This window comes from Parasteatoda tepidariorum, chromosome 9, assembly GCF_982258835.1.
Source record: "Parasteatoda tepidariorum strain Cologne lab strain chromosome 9, Ptep-v5.0, whole genome shotgun sequence".
In the NCBI taxonomy this organism is placed as follows: Eukaryota; Metazoa; Arthropoda; class Arachnida; order Araneae; family Theridiidae; genus Parasteatoda; species Parasteatoda tepidariorum.
In genome coordinates this window covers 53,271,949-53,298,368 of record NC_141763.1, presented here as the reverse complement: position 1 = coordinate 53,298,368, position 26,420 = coordinate 53,271,949, and the positions used below count along the sequence as shown (strand labels likewise).

Sequence of the window (26,420 nt, the reverse complement as noted above, 5' to 3'; positions counted from 1 at the left end):
TCGCTTTATTAACTTCAAAACCTGTTATTTTAGTTTCAATAAAATGACAAAAATTTCACCTGAAGTGCAAAATTTCTTGAGCAAGCTTTAAGCAAGTATTCTACAGTGCATCAAACTCAAATATTAATCATGCAACCAATATTTAAAATTTGAATTACTATATGAAACTATAAATTAATTTGTCTTTGTTTTTGATGTATAGTAAGTCCGTCTTTCATGAAAGTCTTTCTATAAAAAACATGTTTTTCATAAATGTTATTATTTTATAAGAGAGTAGTGTCAAAGAGAATAAATGAATTTTAATTTTGAATGTTCACCAATCTGAGGATATCACGGACACGATGGTTGTGTCCTAATATTCGCAGGCATTTATTATTTATTTAAAAAATACTGTTTTTATCTGTGATATTAGTTACAGAATTTCCAAAAAATTTATATTATTTTATCCAGAGCGTTTTTCTAGCCAATTAAAAAAAATTGTTATTGAAAGAATTAAAAAAATTCACTTACATTAATAAATTAAGTTTCAGACGTATTTTTCTTTAGAATTACATGTTTAAAAATGGGAAAAATATACTTGAGGATGCCCCTTGGCGAAATTGGTGACTTATGTTTGGCTCCATTCCTGTTTGAGCAGAACACAGGAATCAGGAATGGCGGCTAAAACATAATGATATTTCAATGAAACATTGGAAAATTTCAACAAAACATCGGCCAAAACTTGCAATGAACCCAATATAAGCAAAATTAATAAACCCAATAAAATGCATTTTGAATCGAAACGAAATTTAATGGAGTATGAGAGCAGAGAGAAAAGGAAGAAAACAACTCACCTCTTCATTAAGCTTGAATATTCTCTGATTTAGGTGCACAGGTTCTCTAATAACAGCTAGGTACTGTCTCAATCGGAGACGGATTATACCTTTCGTAGGCCCTAGGCATAGCCGTTTTAGGGGCTCTCCCCTCCTTCTCCCACTCCTCCCCTCTCTTCAAAATATATGCTAAAATTTTCTTGCATATTCTTTTTTACATTTTTATTAATATAGATTTTAATTTGCAAATTTGTTTATCGAGTTTTAAGATAAATTTAATTTCGATAGTTATTAAAGATAAACAGGTTTATCTTTAATAACTATCGAAATTAAAGATAAACTTGTGAAAACTTTTCCTAACATTCACATTGCATTAAGAATACATTTGTCGATTCTTGGATCAAATGCAGAAGGAAAAAGATCTTTCTCCAGATTAAAATTGATAAAAAATTATTTGCGTTCAAAAATGAATCAAGATCGTTCGGCATCGCTCGCACTTATGTCTATTGAATACGACATTTTGCGTAGTTTGGAATTCGACAGCATAATACAAGATTTCGTTGAATCCAAAAAAGTAATATTTTAGATCATAAGATTCTGCAAAATAATTTATTACCGAAAAATATTATTTTTTTATTTGTATCTTCATAATTTTGTGCAATATGCACTTGTTGTTTTTAAAGCTTAATTATTTTTGTCAACAAATTTTTTCTCCCAAGTTTTTCGTAGGCCCTAGGCACGTGCCTAGTGTGCCTATAGGGTTTCAATTTATTGCGAATAGAATCTGTGTACCTCCATCGCCACATAAATTCCGCAAAATATGAATAAAAAATGGATTCGGTAATACCGGACTAACGGTGACATTTTTCTAAAGTCCCTTTTTATAACTACCCACATACCTTCGATCTTATTGACCAGAATCAAAAGTAACCTTATTAGCCTGTATCCAATGTAGAGCTAATGGACCTCTGAAATTACATATACCGTTGAACATTTAAAAATAACGATAAAATCTAAACCAATCAGAATCACGATTGGGTTTCAACATCGCCCAGCTTGGCAGTCAACCGCGATCACAACTTGGCGAGAATCAAGGGCACCCTCAACTATAGTCTACCCTAAAAATAGCTTATATTCTTAAGAATCTTGAAAATAAAAATGTATGTGTGGTCTCATTAAATTGTTTTTGCTTGTTCTGTTAATACATTAGCGAAACAAATTCAATAATGAAAATTCTTCATACATATTCATTAAACAAAACAAAATTTACTGTAAAAGTTAACTTTAGAAAATTGAACGCTGTTTAATGTGACAAAAAAAATCCAGGGAACAGATAATAAGCATCCATCACCAATTTTGGTTTCTGTGCTATTTAATTGATTTGTTTAATTCTTTTGTTTTTGTGGGGATATTTCCATATTGTGATCTTCCGTGCCAACTACAATCAAGGCACCAAATTGATTTTAAACTTGCAAGTTTTATTTTTAAAAAAACATGTTTGCCTGAGGTTCTGTAGTTTCTTTTTAGTTCCTTGTGGAACAAAAAAGGAAGTCAACAGGACTTGGCAATTATTTAGGTAGAGATCACCATACGGAAATATTACAATCTTTTTCTATCTTTATTAGTTAAAAAGATATGGAATATAAAATAAGGTTTTGTAAAAAAAAAAAAAAAAGAAAAGTAGATAATTTTATAATTAGCTCGATATTTAGACAAATTGGATTATAACCCTGTGCCAGAATTTTTTCCAACTTTCTGCGACATACCTCTCTAATACTAATATTTTTCTGAAAAATACTTTTAAAAATAACAAATATTCATGTTACTAAATTAAAGTAACAAAAGCGTCAACTTCAACAAAAAAAACAACATTTGGATTAAGTAAAATAATTTTTTTAATAGAGTACGTAATTTTTTTTATTCATATATTTTTAGGGAGAAAACACTATTTCCTTTTGCGCATTTTCTAAATCATCATCACATTAAAGAAATTTGTGAAATCCGTAGTAGTAACTACCCAAAAAATAGTTTATTTTTCGAGATTCAGTTGTTCTAATAAATATTATGGTATTAAAAATATTGCATTTTACTAGCTATGTGGAAATCACCAGCAGATGGCAATGGGGATAGAGCTTTCGCCTTCCAATGAGGCCAGTAGATACGAATTCCGCATTCGGCTTGCACCGACCACAGTGCTGTTGTGAAATATCCTCAGTGGTAGACAGATCATGGGTTAGAGTCCCCTTCCCGTCAGTCTAACCATGAAAGTATCTTTTTGTCTTCCTCTCCATGTAACGCAAATGCGGGTTAGCTCCATCAAAAAGTCCTCCACGAAGGCAAATTTCTCCCAATACTCGATCCAGGAATTCCTTGTCTTCTGGATTAGGTTCAAAATGACAAGGCTGCGGAGTTGAACATTAGTAGTCGTAAACCCATAAGATTGGGTCGGCTGTTCAACGACGATTATAAAATAACTGCATAAAAAATTAGAAGGAAAATTTCTGCAGAAAAGAAAACTAAATTTTTTACCTTCATGTTTCTTTATTTTGCATTATTCTCATTTGAAAATAGGACCACGGAAAAATCAAAAGCATTTTTTCCCACTCGGATGCACGAGAAATGCATCGTTTGAATATAGTTCTGTAGAAAAGATAAAATCTCACGAAAATTTCTGCAGAATTTTTTTTTTTGTTACTTCCCAAAAAAACTCTTTCTGCAAGAACTCTGTAACGTTCTGCGGCAATGTCGCCATGATTTTGCTACAGGGGTTATAACATTTAAAAGATGACTACTCAATCATTTAATTTCTTTGTTTTCTCAAAGTACCTCACTGGTAATCGAGAAAATCTTAAAATTACAAGTATTACACAAATTGTCTAATAAAAAGCATTTAAATGATAGCAATGAGTTGTCATCCTTTAAGTGTTATTTATGAGGTAAATTGTGAAAAAACTCGTAATTTTAAGTTTTTATCTAAAATGTATTACGTTTAATTTTAATATTAAAGTCTTCATATGTTTTTATGTAAATAAAATGCCAAAAGAGTTCTGAAATTTATTAGCATTTTTGTTTTTACGAAACAAACCTAAAATTGTTAGCCCTAAGCTTGCAAAAGTGTTGAAGAAAGAGTTTTTATATTGTTATATTTCCATGAATTCCATTTAGGGAGCAGTTTACTTATAGATAATCTTTAAGGGTCCCTTCAAATGTTGTTAAACAGAGAACCAACTGTATGTAATCTACAAAAAGAAACTTGTATTATAACTTTCTGATCTTTCAGTATTTGTTGAACAAAATGTTCTGTTTTTTATTAAGCTTGAACATTTCAATAAAAACATTGTTGCTGCAAACAATTTTAAAGATCATTTTGCCATTAATTTTCTTCTTACTTCTTGGAGCTTTTTGGTGTCCTAAAATTATGAAAATGTTATTAATTTTAAAGCTGCTTATTTTATATTAGTTTTTCGAACTAATCTTATTTTTTTGCTTTTAGTTGGCTGTTGTATTGATATTTTCTGATGTCAAAATGTTGCTAAAAGATGTAAGTGCACCTTAAATATTGTTTTTAAAGTTTCTTAAATTGCTGTTTTTTTTTTCTTTTAATTTTTTTTAAAAATCTTACCAAGAATTTCATTTTTCATTTGTTTTTAACTAACATTTATTATGAATCTCCATCATATTTAAGTGTAAAAGAAAGGGACAGACGTTGATTATTATTATTAAATGATCTCTACTGAATTTATCTTTATGCAGATTTTAAATAAATGCACTTTTACACTTAGAATATACCATACTGGTATATTATAAGACAGATCAGATTTGTAAAATAGAGTGTATTGAGTCTTGATAGGCTTAATATATTATTTTTTTCTGGATATTTATTTATAATGTTTAAATTCTTAATATTAATGTAGTGTACTTCTTTGTTATTTAACCCTTAAAATACTTGTCAAAATTATAAAAAACAAAACTATCTTGAGAGTACAGTCAAACCTCATTAATGTCAACTCGAAAGGGGACGAAAACTTACTCCCATTAAAAGTAGTTCATGTTATCAGTTTGGAATTTTAGAACATTTGCGTAGCTAAAATTATCAACCTAAACATGTATCAGATTTAAATTAATTATCCCAAGTTAAACTGAAGCATACTTGATAATTTATAAAATTTATTTGCTTAAAAAATATGAAGATGGTAATAAAAGTCGGCATGTTTTGAGAGTTCAAAAATAGATGCTCATTCTCAAAACTCACCGAATGGTGGTTTGAGACATAAACTTTAAAACCTAAGACAGAAAACCTCGTCTTTATTTTCCATTTTTCTTTGGCAACTTTGCATTTTCTCTTTTAAATCACTTTTGTTTTTTCATTCACGTCAAGCCTTGAGAATGGGTGCCTATTTTAAGGGCTCAAACCATGTTGACTTTTTTTTTACCATCTTCATATTTTTGAAGGAATTGAACTTTTTAAATCACCAAATGTGGCAGATTTGTTTCAGAGTGTTCTAAAGTACGTAATTTTTGTAGACCTAATATGGAATATTTTAGGAGTTTCATGTAGTCTGACCCTATGTGTAGTTTTATATAAAATCGAACTATACTCCATAACCAAATAGGATTTAAGTAAAGACCATAGAAAAGACCATAACCAAATAGGATTTAAGTAATTATCTGTAACTGCATATAGTTACGTTTTATTTATCTATCGAATTATAATTATGCTTTCAAAGCAATATAAAAGCTTTTAAAAGTTAAACTCCTCGGACAGAAATGTAAAGCATGTTTTTTTTATAAGCAAAAAGAAGGTGGTACTACGTCGTTTTAGGAGTTTGCGATGTTGATATTCCTTCGTGCTTGGAGCTTGGCATCCATTTGGTGCGCACTTAGATGTTAACAGGCTTTCTCCATAGGGATAATGGCTTTTTCTTAACTTGCAGCAGAGTATCATTATTTTCTTTCTAATTATAAAGGAATTTATAATATTACATACTATATTGTGTTACATACTATATTTCCCGAGGGCCTTCATATAAATCAAAAAGTGTACCGACGGGATATTCTAGTCTGTGAGCCAAAAAGCATTTCAGCAATGTAATTTAGACATTTTATTAAGACTCGGTACCATTTCATGAAGCTAAAAAGACACAAGGGTGGTGCCAGGCATATTTTACGGACATGAATGGCCACCCTACTCTCCAGATCTTAATCGCAAGTATTGCAGTCTATTGTCCATTTTGAGGTTCAGAACCGGAACGAAACCCCACAAAAGTTCGGACTCTCTAAAGTGATCATTTCTGCGGGAACGACCTAGATTAGAGGCAGAGAACTACAACGCCCATTGCTGAAAAATTCAATAAGCATAAAAGTCTACTCTTGTTATTATTTGTCGTATTTTGTTAATTAGTTTACTTTTAATAAAGTTAAACAGTAGAAGACCTATATAATACAATTCTATATATTCTAATTTTCCTTAAGCTACTCTAGATTTGTGGGCCTAAAAAATGAAATTTGCAGTAAATAAATTGCTATATCTAAGAAAGAACTATTAATTTGTAACATTATTTGCTTAATTATTTGTTAAGAGGTTAAAATTTCAAATCTAAACAAACAAAAATGTATTAATTTGTTTGTTTCTTATGCTACTGAAAAAATAAAATTTTTTTTGTAAATAATAAATACTTTAGTGCATATTTTGTGTTTTTAAGTATTTCTATCTTAAGTATGTTAACGCCTTTTACTATTGATCTGTATCAGACTAATATTGCCATATTTTATAAGGTAAGTCCAAAGATAAATGAAATGATTTTTATGATACGAAATTCCATAAAATGCAAAGCCCACTGTTTTAAGAATTGCGTTACAAAGATCTACTACTACATTAAAAGTTATTTGTTTGGTGTTTTTTGTCACGCCCTGTAATGTTTTGCTTATTCCGCAATACAAAGGTCACAAAAAATCTCAAGCTTTTTGAATTTGTGAAGTTGGCAGTTCAGGAATACTATGTAATATTAATATTTGGAGTTACTTGTATGAATTACTATCATTATAATCATAATAATATTTTAAAGCATATTTTCTTGATTTTAATAAACATTTTTATTGTAAATCTATTTCTTACTTGATTTGATGATGAAATATGTATGCATTATTTCTATATTTAGCTCAGCTTAAAGATAGAAGAGTTGAATAATGCTTTGTGTTTGAAGCCAGGGGATATCAATAAGAGAATAAAAGTTCGCAATAAGATACACAAATCTCTAAAATCGTTCTATCCAGAGTGTCGACTTTCAATCTACGGTTCATCTTTAAATGGTTATGGAACAAATGAATCTGATTTAGATTTACTCTTTTTACCTTATCCTGAATATCATGCTGAAAATCATAGTGAAGTAAGTAGTGAATTCTTTGTATATTTGTGATCTAATAGAATACTATTAATTGCCTTTATTACTCAGGTCTAAATTTTTATACCACATAATTTGGAATAAAAATAATTTTTTTTTTAAAAACAATGAAAATACACAAATAAATGTGCAGATAAAAAAAAAAGATTAACTAGGAATGTAATGAATAGTGATTTGGCCGAATATTCAACGCCGAACTGCAAAATTTTTATTTTTTAAAAAAACATTCATAAATATTATTTTTATAAAGAAATAAATTTAGTCATTAATAAATATAATAAAAACTTAGCTGTATCATTGGTAATGGAGAAAAACTCTAAGATTAAATTGGTAAAGAGGGAAAATATTTAAGATAATAATGATAATTGGATATTAATATAATTTGAAATATTTAAGATAAAAAGCACTGACTAACAGCTATTGAAAAAAAAAGCTAAAGTTGAAAACAAAAAAAAAAGAGATAGAAAAAAATATCCTTTTAATTCTTAAGACAAAACTTTAATGCTAAAAATAATATTTTTCTGCAAAAAAATGATCCATAAAATATTAAAAGCGATATTGTCTATCAGAAACGTTTTATGTTGCAGCTCTATCATAGAAATACCTATATAAGAAACAAAGATCATACAAAAAAAAGTCAAACAGAAAAAATAAATATTTCAGTCATCCAATTACTGTGTTTTCAAGAAAAAAAAGTCTTCAAAACAAACCCTCTTAATTTCCACGTCATAATAAAAATGTTTATAAAAACATACGTTTTCTGAAAAAGAAAAGACTTGATAGAAACCTAAGCAAAAATCACTCTTAATTTTTAAATGAAAATTTTAACGCGAAAAATATTAATTTTTACCTTTTTACATTGCTGTGCTTTTAGATTAAAGTGACATATGGGATAGTAATAAAGAATAACCTTCATTAGAAACACTCTTTAAAAAATACTGCCATAATATAAATGCTGATAAACTAATAATTAAATTTTAAAAAATCGAAAGAGAAACAGAAAAAAAATTGTTTTTACTTCTGAAATATAACTTAAACGTTGAGACTCTGGGTTTTCCATGTTACTAGTTATCTGTCCTACCGTACGAGAAAAAATTTTCAATAAGAATTAAGTCTAGTAGAAACCATCTGTTAACATGCTTCATTTTAGTTAAAACAGAAAAACAAGTGAAAATAAAACAGAAAGTTCTCAATTTTTAAAGCATTAAGTATTGAAAAAAAAATGAAATTGACTTACCTGAATATAATTTTTTAAAAAAATCAGCATTTCCAAAACTCATGGTTCACTATAAAGTAATCTAGTTTGAATTCTTCAAAATTTCTTTTTTCCGTGTGTCTTTCAGAACATAAATTAACAAGATTTGGAACTGAACAAATATGTATAAAAACTTTCTAATAATGTGTAGTAAAAAATATGATTTTAGTTTACTTTTTCTCAAATCTATTAAAGTCTACCCCCAAAAAACTTTGTCGTAATAATGTCCCATGCCAGCCTTCAGCATTCGGCCTTTTGCCGAACATTCGGCAAAAGGGCCCGAATACCGAATAGTAGCCAAATATTTGTTACATCCCTAAGATTAACACAAGAATTTCCTATTATATAAGTGAAACTTTTACAATAGTTAAAAATAAATAAAAAGAATTAAATTTATGAAACTAGTTGGCCATTCTTGAGGTATTAGTTTATTATAACAGCCTGGTTTTATGTTTTATTTTAGTAATTGTTACAGGTTCAGTAACAAATCAAATGAAAAAGTTTAATTAAAATTAAGCATTACATAATATGAAGTATTTTCCTCAACCATTTGGAGAATGGCTTCCATATTCATTTTATTTATTATTTTGGAAATTACAAATTTTTCCATAATTTTACTTCTGCAGAAAATAAAACATCTTTTGAAAAATTCTGCAGAAAGGTTTTTTATAGAACTCTTTCTATTTCTGTATTACTTGGAGGAAGAAAAAAATTTTGTTTTTGTTTTTTTAAATGGAATAATCTTTTTGCAAGAATGTCATTGTTATTCTGTCACAAGGACCAGTTGATGATTTTTTTTAAATTTTGTTTTTTAAAATAAATTATTAGCTATTTTCGAAAGTGTTAATTACACTGGAGAATAAAGTTTTTATCAGAATTTTAAACAGATCTTACATGTTCTCATGTCACTGATTTATAATCTGAAATCGGTTTCTATCTGCAGATCTTATGCGATTCAATAAGCTGCAGTTTTTCACAAATTTGATGATATATTCCTAACCAGGATTTTTTTTAAATTTACTCAAGTGAATACTAAGTACCCTCACTTCCCTGCTGTGTAGGGGGGGGGGTAAAAAGAAAGTGATAATACATTTCAGTTTATGATATACATTAAATTCAAATTTTTTTTTTTTTTTGCTTAAGTCTTATTTTTTAAAGGAGCAGACAAGTGTATGTATATGTATACAAATATATATGTTCTTTATAAACTTTTACATTCAGCCAAAAAATACACTAAACTGAAGACACAGTTTTAAAAAAAATCTTTAGCTTTCTAAGCAAAACTAATTTCAGGTTTGAAATTTCCACACCTGATGCAGGTAAGATTATGTACTTGTATAAATGGAAGAAAAAAAATTGCTCACTATTGTTATTAAGAAGTGAGAATTATTTTTGACAAATAATTACTGAACATTGTCATCAAATCATCAAAAATCATATTTTAGAACATTAAATATAATTCTGCTTCTGAATCTTAATGCCCACATGATTATTTCAAAATATATTATAATTTACTTAGGTTACCGTTGATAAAGCAGTTAATTCTCCAACCATATATGACATTACTTCTGGCAAAGTAGCGAAAGAAAAACTATTGCATATGGATAGATTAAGACAGTTATGTTTTGTCCGCCGAGTGATAAGGAAAGACAAAACTTTTCAAATGGCCTTGCTTATTCAAGCCAGATGTCCAATTGTCCGTTTTCAAATTCCTTACTTGAAGATAAGCTGTGATATTTCTTGCGGTAGTAGGTAATTATATTTTTGCATTTTAAGTTAAATCTATTATTATGTTGATATTTAGGGTTTCCTGCTCATTTTGCTTACCAAGCCGGAATTCAGGAAATCAATTTTAAATTTAATTTCTGATAAAAATATTAACACAGCACTATTTTAAACTTTGTCCCCAGTGTTTCGCGTCATTCCCTCACAACAATGTTCTTATCACCTGCAATCTTCTTAGAATAAAAATATTTTCATAAAAACTTCAGAAGTTAACAACTGGCATCATAGAATGGCATCATCAGTATGTTTCCATCTTCAACTTAAAGAAGCTTTGCTGTGGAATAAATTTGAATGAATCAAACCAGGTAAAAATTTTTACATTCGTCATTCCCTCATGTCATTTTTTAGACTAAAATAAAATACAACTTCATCGAGAAAGTGGATAATTATATGTTGCTTTCCTGTATGAATATAATTGTAAGCGATTGACTTCAGAAATTAATTAGGCCTAACTGTTATTTTTAAATTTTATTGAATTCGTCATTCCCTCACTAGTGTATAAAGTGAGGGAATGACGCTGAAGTGAGGGAATGATTCAAGATGAGTATATTATCAAATTTTTTTTCGTTCAATTGTGCCAGCCAATTTTATTTCCCAAACCTGTAAAAACTATTAAATATATAAGACTAAATTATAATAAATATTAGATATACTTAGTATGTTATAATTTTCAAACTTTAGGTAGATGTAACTTAGATAAAAACATGTATTAAAATAGAATATCATTCCCTCACTATTAGTGTCATTCCCTCACTTTTTAAATAGTGAAAATAATTAATTTACTTATTAATTAATTTGAAAAATAAATTAATAAATTAATTTATTGAATTAATTAATTTATTTATTTAATTAATGTATTTATTAAAGTAATTAATTATTAATTATAAATTAATTATTTAAGAAATTAATTAATTTAAATATTAAGTATAATTTACAGGATATATACTTTCTTTATAATGCCATTACATATTTCTATTAATATAAAAAGTTTCAGAGCTTTTTATTCACTTTACTTTTTTGGGATTTTATGAACTGAAAAATGACAGTTTTCGTGAGAATGACCCATGTAAGCTTATATTCACGATTCATATTAATTTTTTTATCAGTAAATAGTTGTAAGAATAATAAAACTCAAGAAAGAAAGACATATTTGTAAATTATAATAACTTCTCCAGGTCATCATAGGTATGTGTAAAATTTTAAATATATTTTAAGTAAAGTAAGAAATATTGAGAAAAGGGGGAAAAATCCTTGTTTAAATTTTTTTCAATTTAAACTTTTTTTTTTTTAACTCAAGAAATTTTCCGGAATTTTGACTTGGACTCACAATTACCCTTGCTGGAGTAACGAAAGATATAATAGCAGATGATAAAGCAAAGTAAATGACTGAAAAAGAATTCAGTGTTTGAGTTTGGCGCGCATTAAGGGTTGTCTCAATTTCAGGCGCGGAAACGTTTCTTCCCTTACTGAAATGAACTCTTCGACCGAGGAGGTGGGGTCAAGTGCCAACTCCTGGTGAACAAACTTGACTTCGGTTTGAAAAATTTTGAACTGCACTTGAAAAAAAAATTTAATCTTAGGAATACAAAATCTTTGAAATAATAAAAGTAAATTAAAGTTGAGTAATTTTACTTTTTAAAAGCACTTATGTTACTTATAAGTTAATATAGCTATAAGTTAATATAGGAAATTGATTTTCTCTCTCATGAATTTAGTTTTTTATATTTTTAAAAGTTTCAGTATAAGTGTTTAGATTTATATCTGACAAAATTTAATCTTTCTCTTTTATTTCCTATTTTATTATTATTATGTTACTTTTGGCATGAACTTCAATTTGATCTTATAAAATACAGATTTCAAGAGAGAGTAATAAATATTTCTACAATAATTGATACCTAATCAATATTTTAAGCAAATAAAGTAAGAAAAAAATCAGAATTTTGATAAAACTTCGGTAGAAATTTTAAATAAAGTGGCCATTTTTTTATTAAGTAAAATAATTATAAATATTGATTAAAATGTATTTTTTTCATGGAATTATCTTTGAGTAAACGAATTTTATAGTTGTATTAAGGAAACAAATTTCTGTTTGCTTAAAAAGTTCTTAAGATATAACTAAATACACAAAAATTAACATTAAGGAATCCAAATTTTGGATCACTCTCCTGATCAACTATAGGAACAATATTTCCTAGATTGCAGCTAACACCCATATATTTTGGGGTTCAGAAATTCGAATCCGTTGAAAAAAAAGGTATATTTATTCAGAAAGTGCGTTTTTGTGTCTGATTTCTTAGCTTATAATATCGTCTGCACTAATTATTTAGCGTATTTGAGGTCATTCCCTCAAACTAATAAGATTTATTCCTAGTACATGAAAATCTGATCATTAGATCAAAAGATATTCAAGGTGGGTTTTTTTGTTGCATTGTGCATTTTAAGCATGCATGGTATTTATTGGTTACTAATCATTGATAATTTAATTCCTTCCATTCTAGCCATGTTGTTTGCAATACTCAATTACTGAGATTTTATAATCAAATTGACGATCGTCTGCAACCTTTAGTGATAACTCTCAGACATTGGGGCAAGTCATTAGGATTTATCAAGTCAGGAATTTTATCCAGTTATGCCTTAACACTCTTAGTTGTTTTCTTCCTTCAGAATGTAGAACCTCCAGTTTTGCCACCTGTTAAACTTCTTCAAGATCTTTCAGGTAATATTATTTTCCCCAAAGAATCTTTTTTAATGCCTTTTATTAAGGACGGATTCAAGTTTCGCTCCTGAAAAATGTGTGTTCAAAAGTTCAAATTCAGGCAATCATGACTTGCATTCAAGTTTGTTTTTTTTTAAAGTGAGATTACTTTCTAAATACATGAATTACACTCTAAGAAATGAATTAAATTTCTCTCTAATAAATGCTCAGTTGATTGACCCATTGCTGAACTGCAAAATTTTAGATGAGAGAACGCTGTAGTGGTAGCGAAACTTTTCATTGCAGCTTCTGTTTCACCTCCATAGTTAATTTAAAATAGCGAAAAAGTAAGTTTGAGCAAGCTTAGTGTAAGTCCTGAAGTTTCAATGACTGAAAATATAATACAAATTATTGGAAGAGAACTTCCCCATCGTGTAATCTTAAGTTATTCACTCACAATTTGATTTTAATTTGATATTTTGAAAATTTCTTTTCAGTATTTGAAACTTACTCTAGATTTGTCTGAATTAACTTTTTATATACTTAAAATTTTAAATTAGCTATGGATGTGAAAGGGAATTTGAATGAAAAGTTTCTCTTATGTATAGCGTCCTCTTAGAGCCATAATTGACCATGTTTTGTGGCCATCTAATGCAGTGTACCGGTACCAATCCGTGGATCAAATTGTACCGGGCCGTCCACTTCATTAAAACTGAGTTTAAATTCCTAAGTTTATACCCCAAATTAAAAATAGTTCCATTAAAATTTTATTTATTTAAAAAAAAAAGAGCTCCCGAAGGTAGTAACATAAAAAATTTCTTTTCTTTTTTTAAAAAAAAAAGAAAAGAAAACCCCTGCAACTATTTTCTTTTTCAATTAAATTTGATTAAAAAAAATCAATCATCATAACTATAAATATCATAAATAAAACACGAAAGCGCTGCGCAGAATTGGAAATATTGAAGAACTTAGTCTTCTTTCTTGATTGTGACTAATTGATTTAAGTAAGTTAAAATGTTAAATCACATTATATTTATTTTTTGGTGTAACTGTATTTTATTTTGAAGGCGTGTTTAAAGACAATTAAATTAAAAAATCAAAATAATCTAAAAAATAAACAATAACCGTCCCCCCCTCATCGAGCTGCGGTAAAATTATCAAACGTTGACAGGTCCGCGGTGATAAACAGGTTGGGGAACTCTGATCTAATGTACTTTCAAAATGAAATTATCTAATTTATCTTCGAATCTTTCAAAATTAAAAGTGTTTGAATGAAAAATTTCTTAATTTCAGAGATAAAAACTATTACACCGTTTATATTATTATAAAAAACTAGTAGTTTGTATTATTATCAAGAATAATTGGGACAATTTCTATCCCACTGCTCTTGAAAGGGTTAATGTCTTGATTAACTTAAATAAATTTTTAACTTTTTAGAATCACCAATCTTGGCAGACGGTTGGAATGTTGCTTTCACACTTGATTCACGTATAGTGAAAAAATCAGAAAACACTCAATCACTTGGTAAGTTAAAAATAAATTTTTTGATATCAATAAATTTTCAGTTCTTAGCTTTTTTAAGTAATAACCCTAATACTAAATAAGATTTATGTGTCTTTTTCTAATTAGTAAGTGACATTTACAAAACTTTTTTAGTAAGAAAAACTAAGAAAATTTGAAAAAGTTTAGTTAATACATTGTTAATCTTTAAACATAAGTATGATTAAATATTAACAATGTATAAACATGATTTTCGCACATTAAATTGTGATGTAATCAGTCAAACCTTGGTATCTCACATGAATGCTAATTTACGAATAACAAAAATAATTTAAGTGACTAAAAATTTGAATTGTTTAAAGCAATTGATCATTACTTTCAATTAAATAAACTTAATTAATATTCAATACAAGGATGCAAGGTATACCTTATTATACGCACACTGAAGCAAAAAAGAAGAAAAAAGTGAACACAGCACAAATAAAGTACAGAAATAAGCATACTGTTGTTTGGATTCTATAAACCAAACACTTGGGGTTTAGACATTGAAAAAGGTTCTTGTTTATAGAACCAAAATTATAGTATGTTCTGTATTTTGTTTGTACTTTATTGTTATTTTTTGCTTTCAGCAATATTAAATTTCTTAAAAATTTCTTGTAATTTACATTCCTTATTGCATTTTTTAGTGTCCTAAAATTGTCATCAGACCTACATTTTCTGATCACATTTAAAGACAATTTTTATATCTTATTAGGTATCTTAGATTAACATTAGATAACATTGTCTTTTAGATTAATATTACATTGTTTTCTTTTGATAATTAGTAATTGTCCTTTGATCTTTCATTACTTTGTTAGTAGGAAAATTTAAAAGGTTTGAATGAGGTTGCGCAAAAATATATTGTTAATATTTAACTCTCTAACTGTTGTATGAATTGGCCACTTCATAGAGACTAACATATAAGTTAGAAATATTTTGAGATGTTTATTTACTAACATTTTTGTCTCATTATTGAGTATGTTTATGTTACAAACAATGATAATTTATTCTTCAACTGAACCAAAAAAGTGCTATTTTTTAGCACTTTTATCTGCTTTATTTATAAATGTCTGCATTATTTATAGTGTTTTTAAAATAAAGCTTGATATTTTTAGTTTGGTTTTACTGAATTATAAATATATATATATATATATATATATATAAATTTTTAGATTAATTTTATGGATAAATATTGAATGATTAACTTTACTGTGCAATAAAATTTCTATTCCATTTTTTTTAATCGAAAAACCAAAAAAAATTTGCTTTTTTATTTGAAATTTTATTGAAGTTAATTTAGAAATTAAGTAAACATTTATTTCATTAAATGATGATGAAAGTTGTGATGTTATCCCTCTTATTAAAATTTTTTTACTTTTATATCTAAACTTTTTAGCAAATTTTCCACATAATATATTATATGTAACCTCCATTCCATTCCAAACCATTTTTTAGAGAGAGTTTAAATAAAAATTATGAAATAGACTAGTTTTTGACAGTTCAAACTAGTTTAGAAATAAATGTGTTTGCATCATTCAACGATAGGGATAGATAACACTTATTGTGCTGCTATCTATTGGTAATTTAGAGAAACCCTATTTGGAACAAAATGAATAATTATTACAGTAGTGGCAACTAAGTTTTAGGAGTTTTGACTTTTGTGCTGATGATGAAAATTCCCTATTATAAAATAAGTAAAAGCAGTGTTTTCTTTGATAACTAATAAATATTTTATATGCAATGCAATATTTTATAAATATAATCAGTATTTTATCTGCGTTATATTATTTTGTTAGCAAGCAATTTTTATAATTTTTTTTGTCTTGCTTTAATATGATATGGTTATGTGCAAAGAATTAAGGCAATAAGGGGAACGTTAGAGGCATTAAGGTATGTAATAATTATTAGATATTAAAACAGCTATATTAATAGTATTTTATTAATGTTTTAGGAAGCTGAATAGATTTAGTGTTGTCAGCTGCAAGAAAAATGAAAATGTGAAATTTTAATCATTGGAAATTTTTCTAGTAACCAAACAAAATACTGTAGAATCCCAGTTAGTCATATAGTCAGGTAGCAAAGGCAGATAACAAAATGGTGAATAATCTGAACAAACTCAAAAAGTATGGTTTAAACATGAAAAATAATTTTAAAATAAATTAATACATTTATATAGATTTCAAACATACAACAGAAATCAACCTTGTTTAATTTATTCTAAATCACTGAAAAACATCTAATAAAGAAATAAAATAGTGCTTATATGCTTCATAAAACAGGGTTCCCACGGTCCTTGAGAGTACTTGAAAGTCCTTGAATTTTTTTTTGCTAAATTTAGGTCCTTGAAAAACTTGATAGGTCCTTGAATTTGTCCAATACTGCCGGCTGCCCTTTTTATAAAACACCCGCGGATCTTTCTCGTTCTTTCTGTTTTGTTCCCGAGCTCTCTCACATGGTTTTTAACGCCACCGTTTCTAACCGGGCCTAGCGTCTTGGGGTCTGCCAAGCGCGCGGAGCACAGCAGACAATCAATGCATTCGGGGCGAGACTCCACTTCATCTTCTGTCGCATATGCTTAGATCTTCTTTTTTCTTATCGAAACTGGAATACTCTCGAATTTCGTAACAATATGTACCTTGTAGTTTTCAATAAATTTGCTTTTTTACCATCCGCACTTGTCCTTACGTTTGCGTCACTTCAAACTTTATTGTAAAGCGTATTCGCAAAGGCACGGCTTCGTATTTGTGTTGTGTAGTTTAGACTAGTTATGCCTGGGAAGTGCTATTTTAATCCCCAATGGATGGATAATCAAGCTTATAAAGAATGGATTTTATCGATGCCCGAAAAGAAGTTCAGAGCCAAGTGCCGATTATGCATGAAGGAGATCGATATCGCGAAAATGGAAGAATCTGCTCTGAAATCACACATCAAAGAAAGGTAAAACAAAAAAGCAGTCTCATGCCCTGAGTTCTCTTTTTCCAAAGACATCAACATCTAATTCATCTGGTGTAAATACTCCTTCAACATCGTGTGCCCCATGTGAAACAGAAACTTTAGTAGCCGAGGTAACATTGTCTTCTTATCTGGTCAAAAGGAATGTGCTTGATGCTGAAATTCTCTGGAGTCTGAAGTGCATCACTAGTAATTATTCATGTAACTCCTGTGAAGGGATTAGTAAATTGTTCTCCAGAACGTTTGCTGATAGCTGTATAGCGAGACAATTTTTTTGTAGTGCCACAAAGTGAGCCTATTTGGGCTCCTTTGGATTGGCACTATACTTCAAAGGGATTCTTATAAATGAGCTGAAGAATGTTGATTGCTACACTGTACTCTTTGATGAGACGTTAAATCAGTCTCTACAATCTAAGCAGATGGACATTATGGTAAGGAATTGATAATAAAGTTTGCACTAAGTATCTTACCTCCCAATTTATGGGTCATGGAACTGCAGAAAATATTTTGTCCTCTTTTTACAAATGCATGGATGATGGTTAAAAGCTCTCTAAAATACTTCAATTATCCATGGATGGACCCTATGTCAATTGGAAATTCTATTAGAAGCTTCAGTGAGAATTAAAAGAGAAATATTCCCACCAGGTCATATTCATTGGCAGTTGTGGATTACACATAACGAATAATGCTTTTAAACATGGTGAAAATGGGATATGTTCCTTCTAATTTTTATTTTCAGAAAGAATTGTTGCTGTATAACATTTAGAGAAGGTTGTGTAAATTATGGATGAATAATTTCAGAAACGATGTTTAATAGAGGAGAGGAGGGGGTTGTGGAATAGTCATGGAATACCTAAGATTTAGCTCTGTCTTTCATGCAGCCTTCACATGGAAATACACAGGATTAAAGGTTTTCACCTCATTACCATTAGTTATAGATTGTGCTGAAAATGATTTTGTGAATTAATATGTAAAACCAGTAGGGTTGTTTTTAAAAAAATATAAATTTTAGTCCATAATACATATACTCTCTTCTCTCTATATAGGCAAAGCATTTAGGTATTATATTTGAAATTAATTATTGCCACAACAAGCATTGTTGCTTCTAGTAAAATAGAAGAGAATAATTTTTAAAATTGGTCTTAGATTAAGGTGCTTGAAAATTTTGTTGAGGTCCTTGAAAGTCCTTGAATTTCAATCTCATCATAGAGTGGGAACCCTGTAAAAGTATTCACGCATAAAAATGTTCAGTTACACTTTTTTTAAAAAAAGAATCAGTCCTTTGTATTTGCTTCTTACTTTGGAAGTGCCGATTTTTAATTTTAAAATTTTCTTTGTTTAAAATGTGCTTCTTTGCTAATATCTTCACAAAACTGGCATATAATTCGTACCGTTGATAATCCTTTCACAGATAATTGGAGTTCTACTGTATTGAAATTGAGTTATTGATGTCCTATTCTCCTTGTTGCTCTTAATCTATGATTTCACTTGATGAAAAAAAAAATAATAAACTAATTATCATCAATCATGTGTTTGTAGCACATGTTTCAGAAAAGTAAAGTTTTTACATAACATTTTGAAACCATATTCAGCAATAGGATGGTAATCCCTCTTTGTAAATGGTAATCCCTCTTTGGTCAGGTGAATCAAGAATTTGAAAAGAAAAAAAAATAATGACCTTTTTTTTCTATAAAAGATAATTACAGCCATTTTATAATTTTCATTTGAATTTTATGTATGTATTCATGTATTGTAATATACTACTATAATAGATCTGTTGCATTTGTACATTTTTCTCCAACATTTTTAGTTTGTTATTTTAATTGTGATTGATTTAGATTTTTATATAGGGATAAATTTGTGATATTGGCTATACAAAGTTGAAGTGCACTTATTCATTTCTATCTCTTTGCTTAACTGGCTTTTTATGTTTCAGAATTCTATCCTCATTATGCAATAAAATGCATAAAAAATAAGAACTGAATTTTTTTATAGTTATCGCAAATGGTTTCATATAGAATATTTATTTGAAATAATAATACTAAACATACATATATAATTAGATGAATGCATGATAATATGAACTTTTTAAATATTGCTCTAGGTGCATTAATTATTATACATTAGATGCTTTTAAAAACTTTTTTTAATTATGTATTCAATAAAACTTCATTTATTAATGTCTGATGAATCAAATTTGAATAAGTGTTCTTTTAAAGTTTTACACCAAATTTTTTATTGTATCTTTTATATTAAGAGAAAGAAAATAGATACTCTTATTTCGCAATATTTAAATAATTAATATATTTTATCTGTATTTATTAGAGGTTTAATAAATAAAACTTCTAATACTATTAGAGGTTTAATAAATAAAACTTCTAATGTATTATAATAAACTAGGTAATTATATTATTAAAAGTTAGATAGATAAAACATCAAAAATATTGCACAGCATATCAAGTTTTATTATTTATCAGTTTTTTATAAATTATGTATGGTATTTCATGTACATTCCACATCAAATTGTAAGAAAACGGATAACATTTTTTAAGTTATAGTTTAGATTTAAATAAGAAGGTGAGTGGGCTAAATAATTAATGGCAATACAAAATTTTGAATAGGATAAAACTTTTAAATCTAATTTTTCTACTAAACAAAAGTGCATCCATTGCTATCTTATTTCAGATGTCATAGTTATATTATGTTTAATAGATGGTGAATAACCAAATTGAAAACTATTATCTTTAAATTACTGTCTATTTCACTTTCAATTTCATAAGTTAATGCACAATATTTTGTTCTGGTTTGTAAGTAATGGAGTAACTATTTTAGGTGAGTTACTGAGAGAATTTTTCCACTTTTGTGGAGAATTTGATTTTGCCAACAACATAATTTGTCCCAGCTCTGGAAAAAGACTTCCAATCAAAGAGTTATTAAACTCCTGTGATAACAGATTGAAAGAATTTGAAGTAAGTACAATTTAAATTCCATTTTCACTGAAGAAAGTTTTACTTTTTCACTGCTGTAATATTGAATTCATACTGCTATAGTATTAAAGCAACATAATTTTAAAACTTTTGCTGTTTCTTGGTACAATAAAATGTATTCCACAAAAATTTTTAACTAATAAGTTTTTATTCAATTCCTACTATTAGTTCATACTCTCCCTATTTCTTGTTCAATATTTCAATCGTTAATAAAATACTTTTTATTCATCCACTCTAGTTAAAATACATTTTTTATAACTTATAGTGGACGACACTTGATGTTAATACAGATTTTTCAAACATTCATGAATTAAATAGGTATACGCGAAAAACGAAATGGAATTTTCTGATTGGTTAAGTCTTAGTCATTGTTTTAAATTTTACTATAAGCGATTCAGTTTTTTCACATATTTTAAAGATAACATGAGTGATAATTTTTAACTTATAGCTCTATTTGAACAAAAAATAGTTTACTGCGCACATTTAAATATTTAACTATTTTATATTTGCTGTGTCAGATAAATTCAATAAAGAACATTACGTGGTAACACGTGTGGTCTACGTCACCAAATTTATACTTTTATAATCTGATACCACGAGCCTTTTTATTTCAATTCCTACTATTAGTTCCCACTCTCCCTATTTATATTTATATAACTTGTTCAAATTTTCAATCATTAATAGAATACTTTTTATTCATTCATTCAAGTTCAAATACATTTTTTTAAACTTGTGTGGTTAATACAGTTTTTTCAAATATTAATTAATTAAATTTAATTAATTAAATCTAGTTTTATATGGAAGAAATTTTTTTAATTATTTAATAAAAAGTAACTAAAATAAAATTTTTCTTTGTTGACTTATTACTTGATATATATTACTTGTTTAGCTTTTCAAATACAGTAAAACTTGTGTAAGTTGACCACTTGTGGTGCATTGTTTTAGTGGTCAACTTAGACAAGTGGTCAACTTATAGCGGGGGTGGGTCATTGTTCACTTTTTCGTTTCCTATATCATGTTGCTATATATATATTTTTTTTTTTTTACTTGACTTAAAAATTTTATTCAGAAAATATGCAAATGAATATCTTAAGAAATGTGTTTAAACCTGAATGAACTTCAATTTGATACATATAATTCTAATATTTAGCTAATTTTTTAAAAAAAAATTATTTCGTTAGTTATGCATGTGAAGTGTTTAATAAGTATATTTTCTTAAAATATCAGAACACGAAAACATGTAATTTGAAAACTTTAACAAAATAAAATTATTTGAACACTTTAAAATTTAGTTACTACACTTAAAGATCAAAGACCATAAATAAAGGGTCAAAGCATATTTCAGAGCATTCACTTATTCAAATGCTCACTATTGCAACTAGAAGAGCAACTTTTCAACTAACACACCTGTTTTCAATGAACGGATGAAAGAAATGGTCAAAAGCTGACCCCTAACAGTTTCCCCTGAGGGTCAACTCATAAAAGGGTTTGGATTAGCTTTTTACACTATTTCACCAAACAAGAGAAATTTAATTTGCAAAAATGACAGAAAATTTTCTGAATTTTTATTTTTCTGGTCAACTTATGAGGGTTTTAGAATAGAATTTCATAATACTCCTAGACAAAATTGACTTATTTCAGTGGTCAACATGCAAGATAGGCAGGTGTTCGAGCTACAAAGGTTTTGCTTCTTTATATTATATAGGAAAAATTCCGTTCTTGATAATTGAGCTCAACTTATGCAGGTGCCCAACTTACAAGGGTGGTCAACTTGGCAGGTTTCACTGTACTAAGATGCTGTCTTATAATTTGATAAGCATATTTTAAATATGCTGATTAATTAGGTTATGTTACAAAATTAGATATTTTCTTTGATTATAAGTATAATTAGGTAAATAAGCATTCGTGGATAAAAAAAGTTATTATCATCATGAAGGGTGTTTTTTTTATGAAGTGATTAAAAATTCTTCAAATTATAGGTAAAAGCTTTGAAAATGTCACAGTCTATATAAATTTCTAAAGATTTTTGTGCATGATTGCACTATTGGGCATCAATCAAATTTGTCAATTATTTTGTTGGTATCCTAAATGATCTTGTTATAAACTCTTTTGCAATTGCAAAGTCTAACTGCATATTCTTTTTACAGTTTACACTGATTAGAATCATCTCCCATTGAGTCTTCAGTTTCAATGACCAATCTTGAAGTCTCATATGCTATTTCATAGATCCAATATTATATTAACGCCCATTAGAATGTCCAAAAAGAGACCATTCATTCCATTATGGTGACTTAAATTTAGTTCAATTCCAAAAACGGGTGTGTAACTTTCCTACGCTTTCAAAACGAGCATTTGTTGCATTGACAATGAATCAAAACTTTGGAGAAAATAGTTTAAACCACTATTTCTGGTAGTGAACACGCAATAAACACGAAATACCTTGAATTAATCATAAATGAAGACCGAGCGAAAGGACCAGTTTAACCCTGTATGTTAATCCATGATCAAAAAGCTTTAAAAATATTTACTTTTTATTATTGAGAATTAAAAGTGTATCCTTATGTGGAAATCAAAGTCTAGTATACATTCATAACCTTTGTAAATTTCTTTTCAAAGATTTTAATCAATTCATCAATCATACTTTATTTTCTTGTTTGAAAATTGAATCCGCTCTTTTTGTGAAGTGTTGTAAAAAGTGATTTATTTAGCGATAAAACAAATGGCATTTACAGTCTTCTGGATTTTACTCATGTTTCGATTTCTGGAGGATTGGGTTTTCGGCACAATAGAGGTAAAACCATGTTTTTAGCGATAAAAACTGCTAAAAACCTACGGTTTTCTTATGTAGCATATTATTCAGCAGATAATACATTTTTTTGACAAAATTTTCGTTAGAATGAACAATTAATTTTGCTATTATTTACAGTGCACCAAAAATAAGAAAACCTTGAATAACTTTTGGTCTAATGATCGGATCTTCACGTTATAGGACTCAATCTTAATCGTTCTAGGAGCTGACCTCAAATATGCTAATTAATTAGTGTTGAAGATGTATTAAGTTATGAAATCAAACACAAAAACGCCTTTTCTCAGAATAAACATACCTTTTTTTCAACGGTTTTGGATTTCTTAGACCAACTCCAAACGGTGACCTCACATTATAATGTTTAATTTTTATTATGTTATGATGTTTATTTTTGTTAAGACCATAATGGACATTTTATCAACCTTTGACTATATAACCTAATTAAAAACAATTTGTCTAAAATTTCTGCAGAAATTTTTGAAAAATGTTCTAAAATTTAAATCAGTGCTTAAGAATTTTTAAAGGCCTGAGTACAGTGCTCAAAGTTGGGGGAAAAATTCTTTAATTTTTAATGTAATAACAAGATTTTCATGTCTTCAGATGCAATTTTAATGGTTTAAGAATGTGACCCTAAAGATACTAATTAATTAATGCAGGCAACATTTTGTTACGAAATCAAATGATTCCTCTGAAGAAAAAAAACAGAATTTTATAATAGATTTAGATTTTTAATAGTCAAAAGATGGAGGGGTAGCTGCAATTTTAAAATGTGGTCTAAATTGTTAGTTAAGAAAATGGCTAAAAGCTTTAGCCGCTTTTAGTTAATATAACTTTTTGGATATTTTGCCTATCTTTGGAGCTATCCTAAACAAATCAAAAAAAATTTTTAGTTGCAACTATAAAACTTGTTTACTTAGAGGAAATTTGAAGTAAAAAATGATTATTTTATAGTTGATTTTTTTCTTAGTATTTTATTTAATATCAGAAAAAACTTTAAATTATATAATCCTAAGTATCTCGATAAATAACTAATGTTAGAATACTTCAATAAAATTATATTTTGCATTTGAAATAACGTTAAGATATATAAGTTTTACTTTTTATTTTTTATTTTGAGGGTTAAGAATCCAAATCTGTCCTAAAATGGCCATGGTCAAAGAAAGTATGTTTTTCTGTTTTTACAAATTAATCAATATGTTTAAGATTAGTTCCGATTAGTTAATGATTAAGCTTACATCTCAAATTGTGAATTAATCTGATGACTAGATTAAAAGTTATTAAGGTGTTCTACTTTATATGGTCTGAATGGTTAGTTAGGAAAATGGCTTTTTTTTTTGTTAATATCATTTTTTGGATATTTTGCCTGTCTCTGTAGTTTCAAAATAAAATTTTTTTTTTAGATAATGCATTAAAACTTGTTTATTTAGAGAAAATTTGAAGTAAAAAAAATCATTTTACAACTAATTGTTTTTTCTTAGTATTTAATTTAATATAAAAAAAGATAAGATCCTGAAATGATTAAGCTTACATCTGAATTTGTGAATTAATCTAATGATTAGAGTAAAAGTTATTAAGGTGTTCTATTTTATATTTTGTGCAATGAGTGATTGCAATAAGAAATTTGTATTTCATCATGACATTATTTATTTATCTATTTGTATTATTTATTTAGATATCTTCAATGTGCATTCAAGACCCGTTCCTATTGTCTCATAATACCAGCCGAAACCTGAAATTGCATTTGTTTTACTTCTTCAGGCAAGCAGTATTTCTTGCTGTTAAAATAATAGATGGACCAGAACTCAAACATAATTTTGAACTTCTATTCAACATAGATGAATATAATAAACTGTGCAAAAATTGTTTAATTCCACCGATGTCAGAAAAATCTATATCCTTCCCTATTGATTTTAACTTGCCAGATTCATTGAGAAAAAGTGCCTTAGAAAAACGAAAATTTTATGAAAGTGTCTGTGATGCATTTCTCGAGCTTTTACAATTTGGACTGCTGATAGATAGTGAGATTGTTAATAGACCTGAAATAAGTTTGGAAACCTTTAAAATGGAGGATAAAGATAATGACTTTCGATTCCTGGAGTGTATTCAGTGTGCGGTTTACAACAGGACTTATGTAGGCCGTGCTAAACTCGAAGACAAAGACATTTCTGTTGTTGACTGTGATGCAAAACAATTCAACAATTCTATCATAAAGCAAGAGTTCATAACTTCAACTTATCTAATCCAACAAAATCCTCTTTTAACTAGTCCTCAACCATTTTTCTGGTTTTATTGTGATGTCTATTGGAGTTTTTTGGGCAAATTAGAAAACCTTATCATAGTTTTGACCCCTCTCACAAAGTGGAAAGAAAGTAGATCAACTTTCATTTTTCTTCAGTCTTTTATAGAAAAATATCTTCCAAAAGTGGTATCTAATTGCGAACCTTTCTTTAAATGAAAAAAATTGACTATCATCATCTAATGATTTGCATTTTTCTAAAAGCTGAGGATTCATATGATGTATTCAAAACATAAAAGGCAAATTAATATGTTTATATTTGCAGCATATCATGAAATAATAATGACAAATGTTTTTAAATCATACAAGCTGTTATATTTCATAGAGGTAGGGTTTTCCCTGGTGACTTTTTTGTGAAAAAGCATCCAAAAGCAACTATTTTTTAAAAAGTTATGACTTCTTTTACATTTAGACTATTATTTCCTCATTAATTGTTGTAAGCGATATGTTTTTTAACTCTTTACCTTTTTTCTAAATCGCGCAACAAAAAAAATTAGTTTTTTATGCTTTTATGTACAAAATCAGGCAAATAAAGAATGACTTTTGCCTACAATGGTGGAATTCCTCACTAATCGCCATTTTTGTGCTATCGATTCATTTATCAACTTTGTACTACATTTTATCGATCTTTAAATTCTTTATGCTAGCTTTATTATTCTCAATACATATAAATTATTTTATTAATGCGGGGATAAATTTTTTTAGTTTCTTTTATAATTTCTATGTAGCTTCCTTCGTGTAATTTTTTTAATTTATGGGCAAAATTTAATGCTTCAGATTTGCTATTCTCCATGAATGGAGGTATAACCTATGTCAGGGCTCAAAAAAACTCAGAAATTTTACTTGTCCCCGAGGAAGGCTTGTCCAACAATGTACCCGTCCTCCTTTGAAA

The 26,420-nt window shown here is 28.1% G+C and overlaps 1 protein-coding gene across 1 annotated transcript; it reads left to right on the top strand.

The window, feature by feature from the left end:
- Positions 1–97: 97 nt before the first annotated feature.
- Positions 98–26,081, top strand: LOC107448044 (speckle targeted PIP5K1A-regulated poly(A) polymerase). The gene is made up of 8 exons (XM_043040221.2): positions 98–201; positions 4,306–4,353; positions 6,971–7,198; positions 9,988–10,220; positions 12,752–12,969; positions 14,386–14,472; positions 20,272–20,408; positions 24,905–26,081. Exons 2-8 carry the CDS (start codon positions 4,339–4,341, stop codon positions 25,685–25,687), a joined length of 1,701 nt encoding a protein of 566 aa, XP_042896155.1. The 5' UTR covers positions 98–201; positions 4,306–4,338; the 3' UTR covers positions 25,688–26,081.
- The last annotated feature ends 339 nt before the right edge of the window (positions 26,082–26,420 follow it).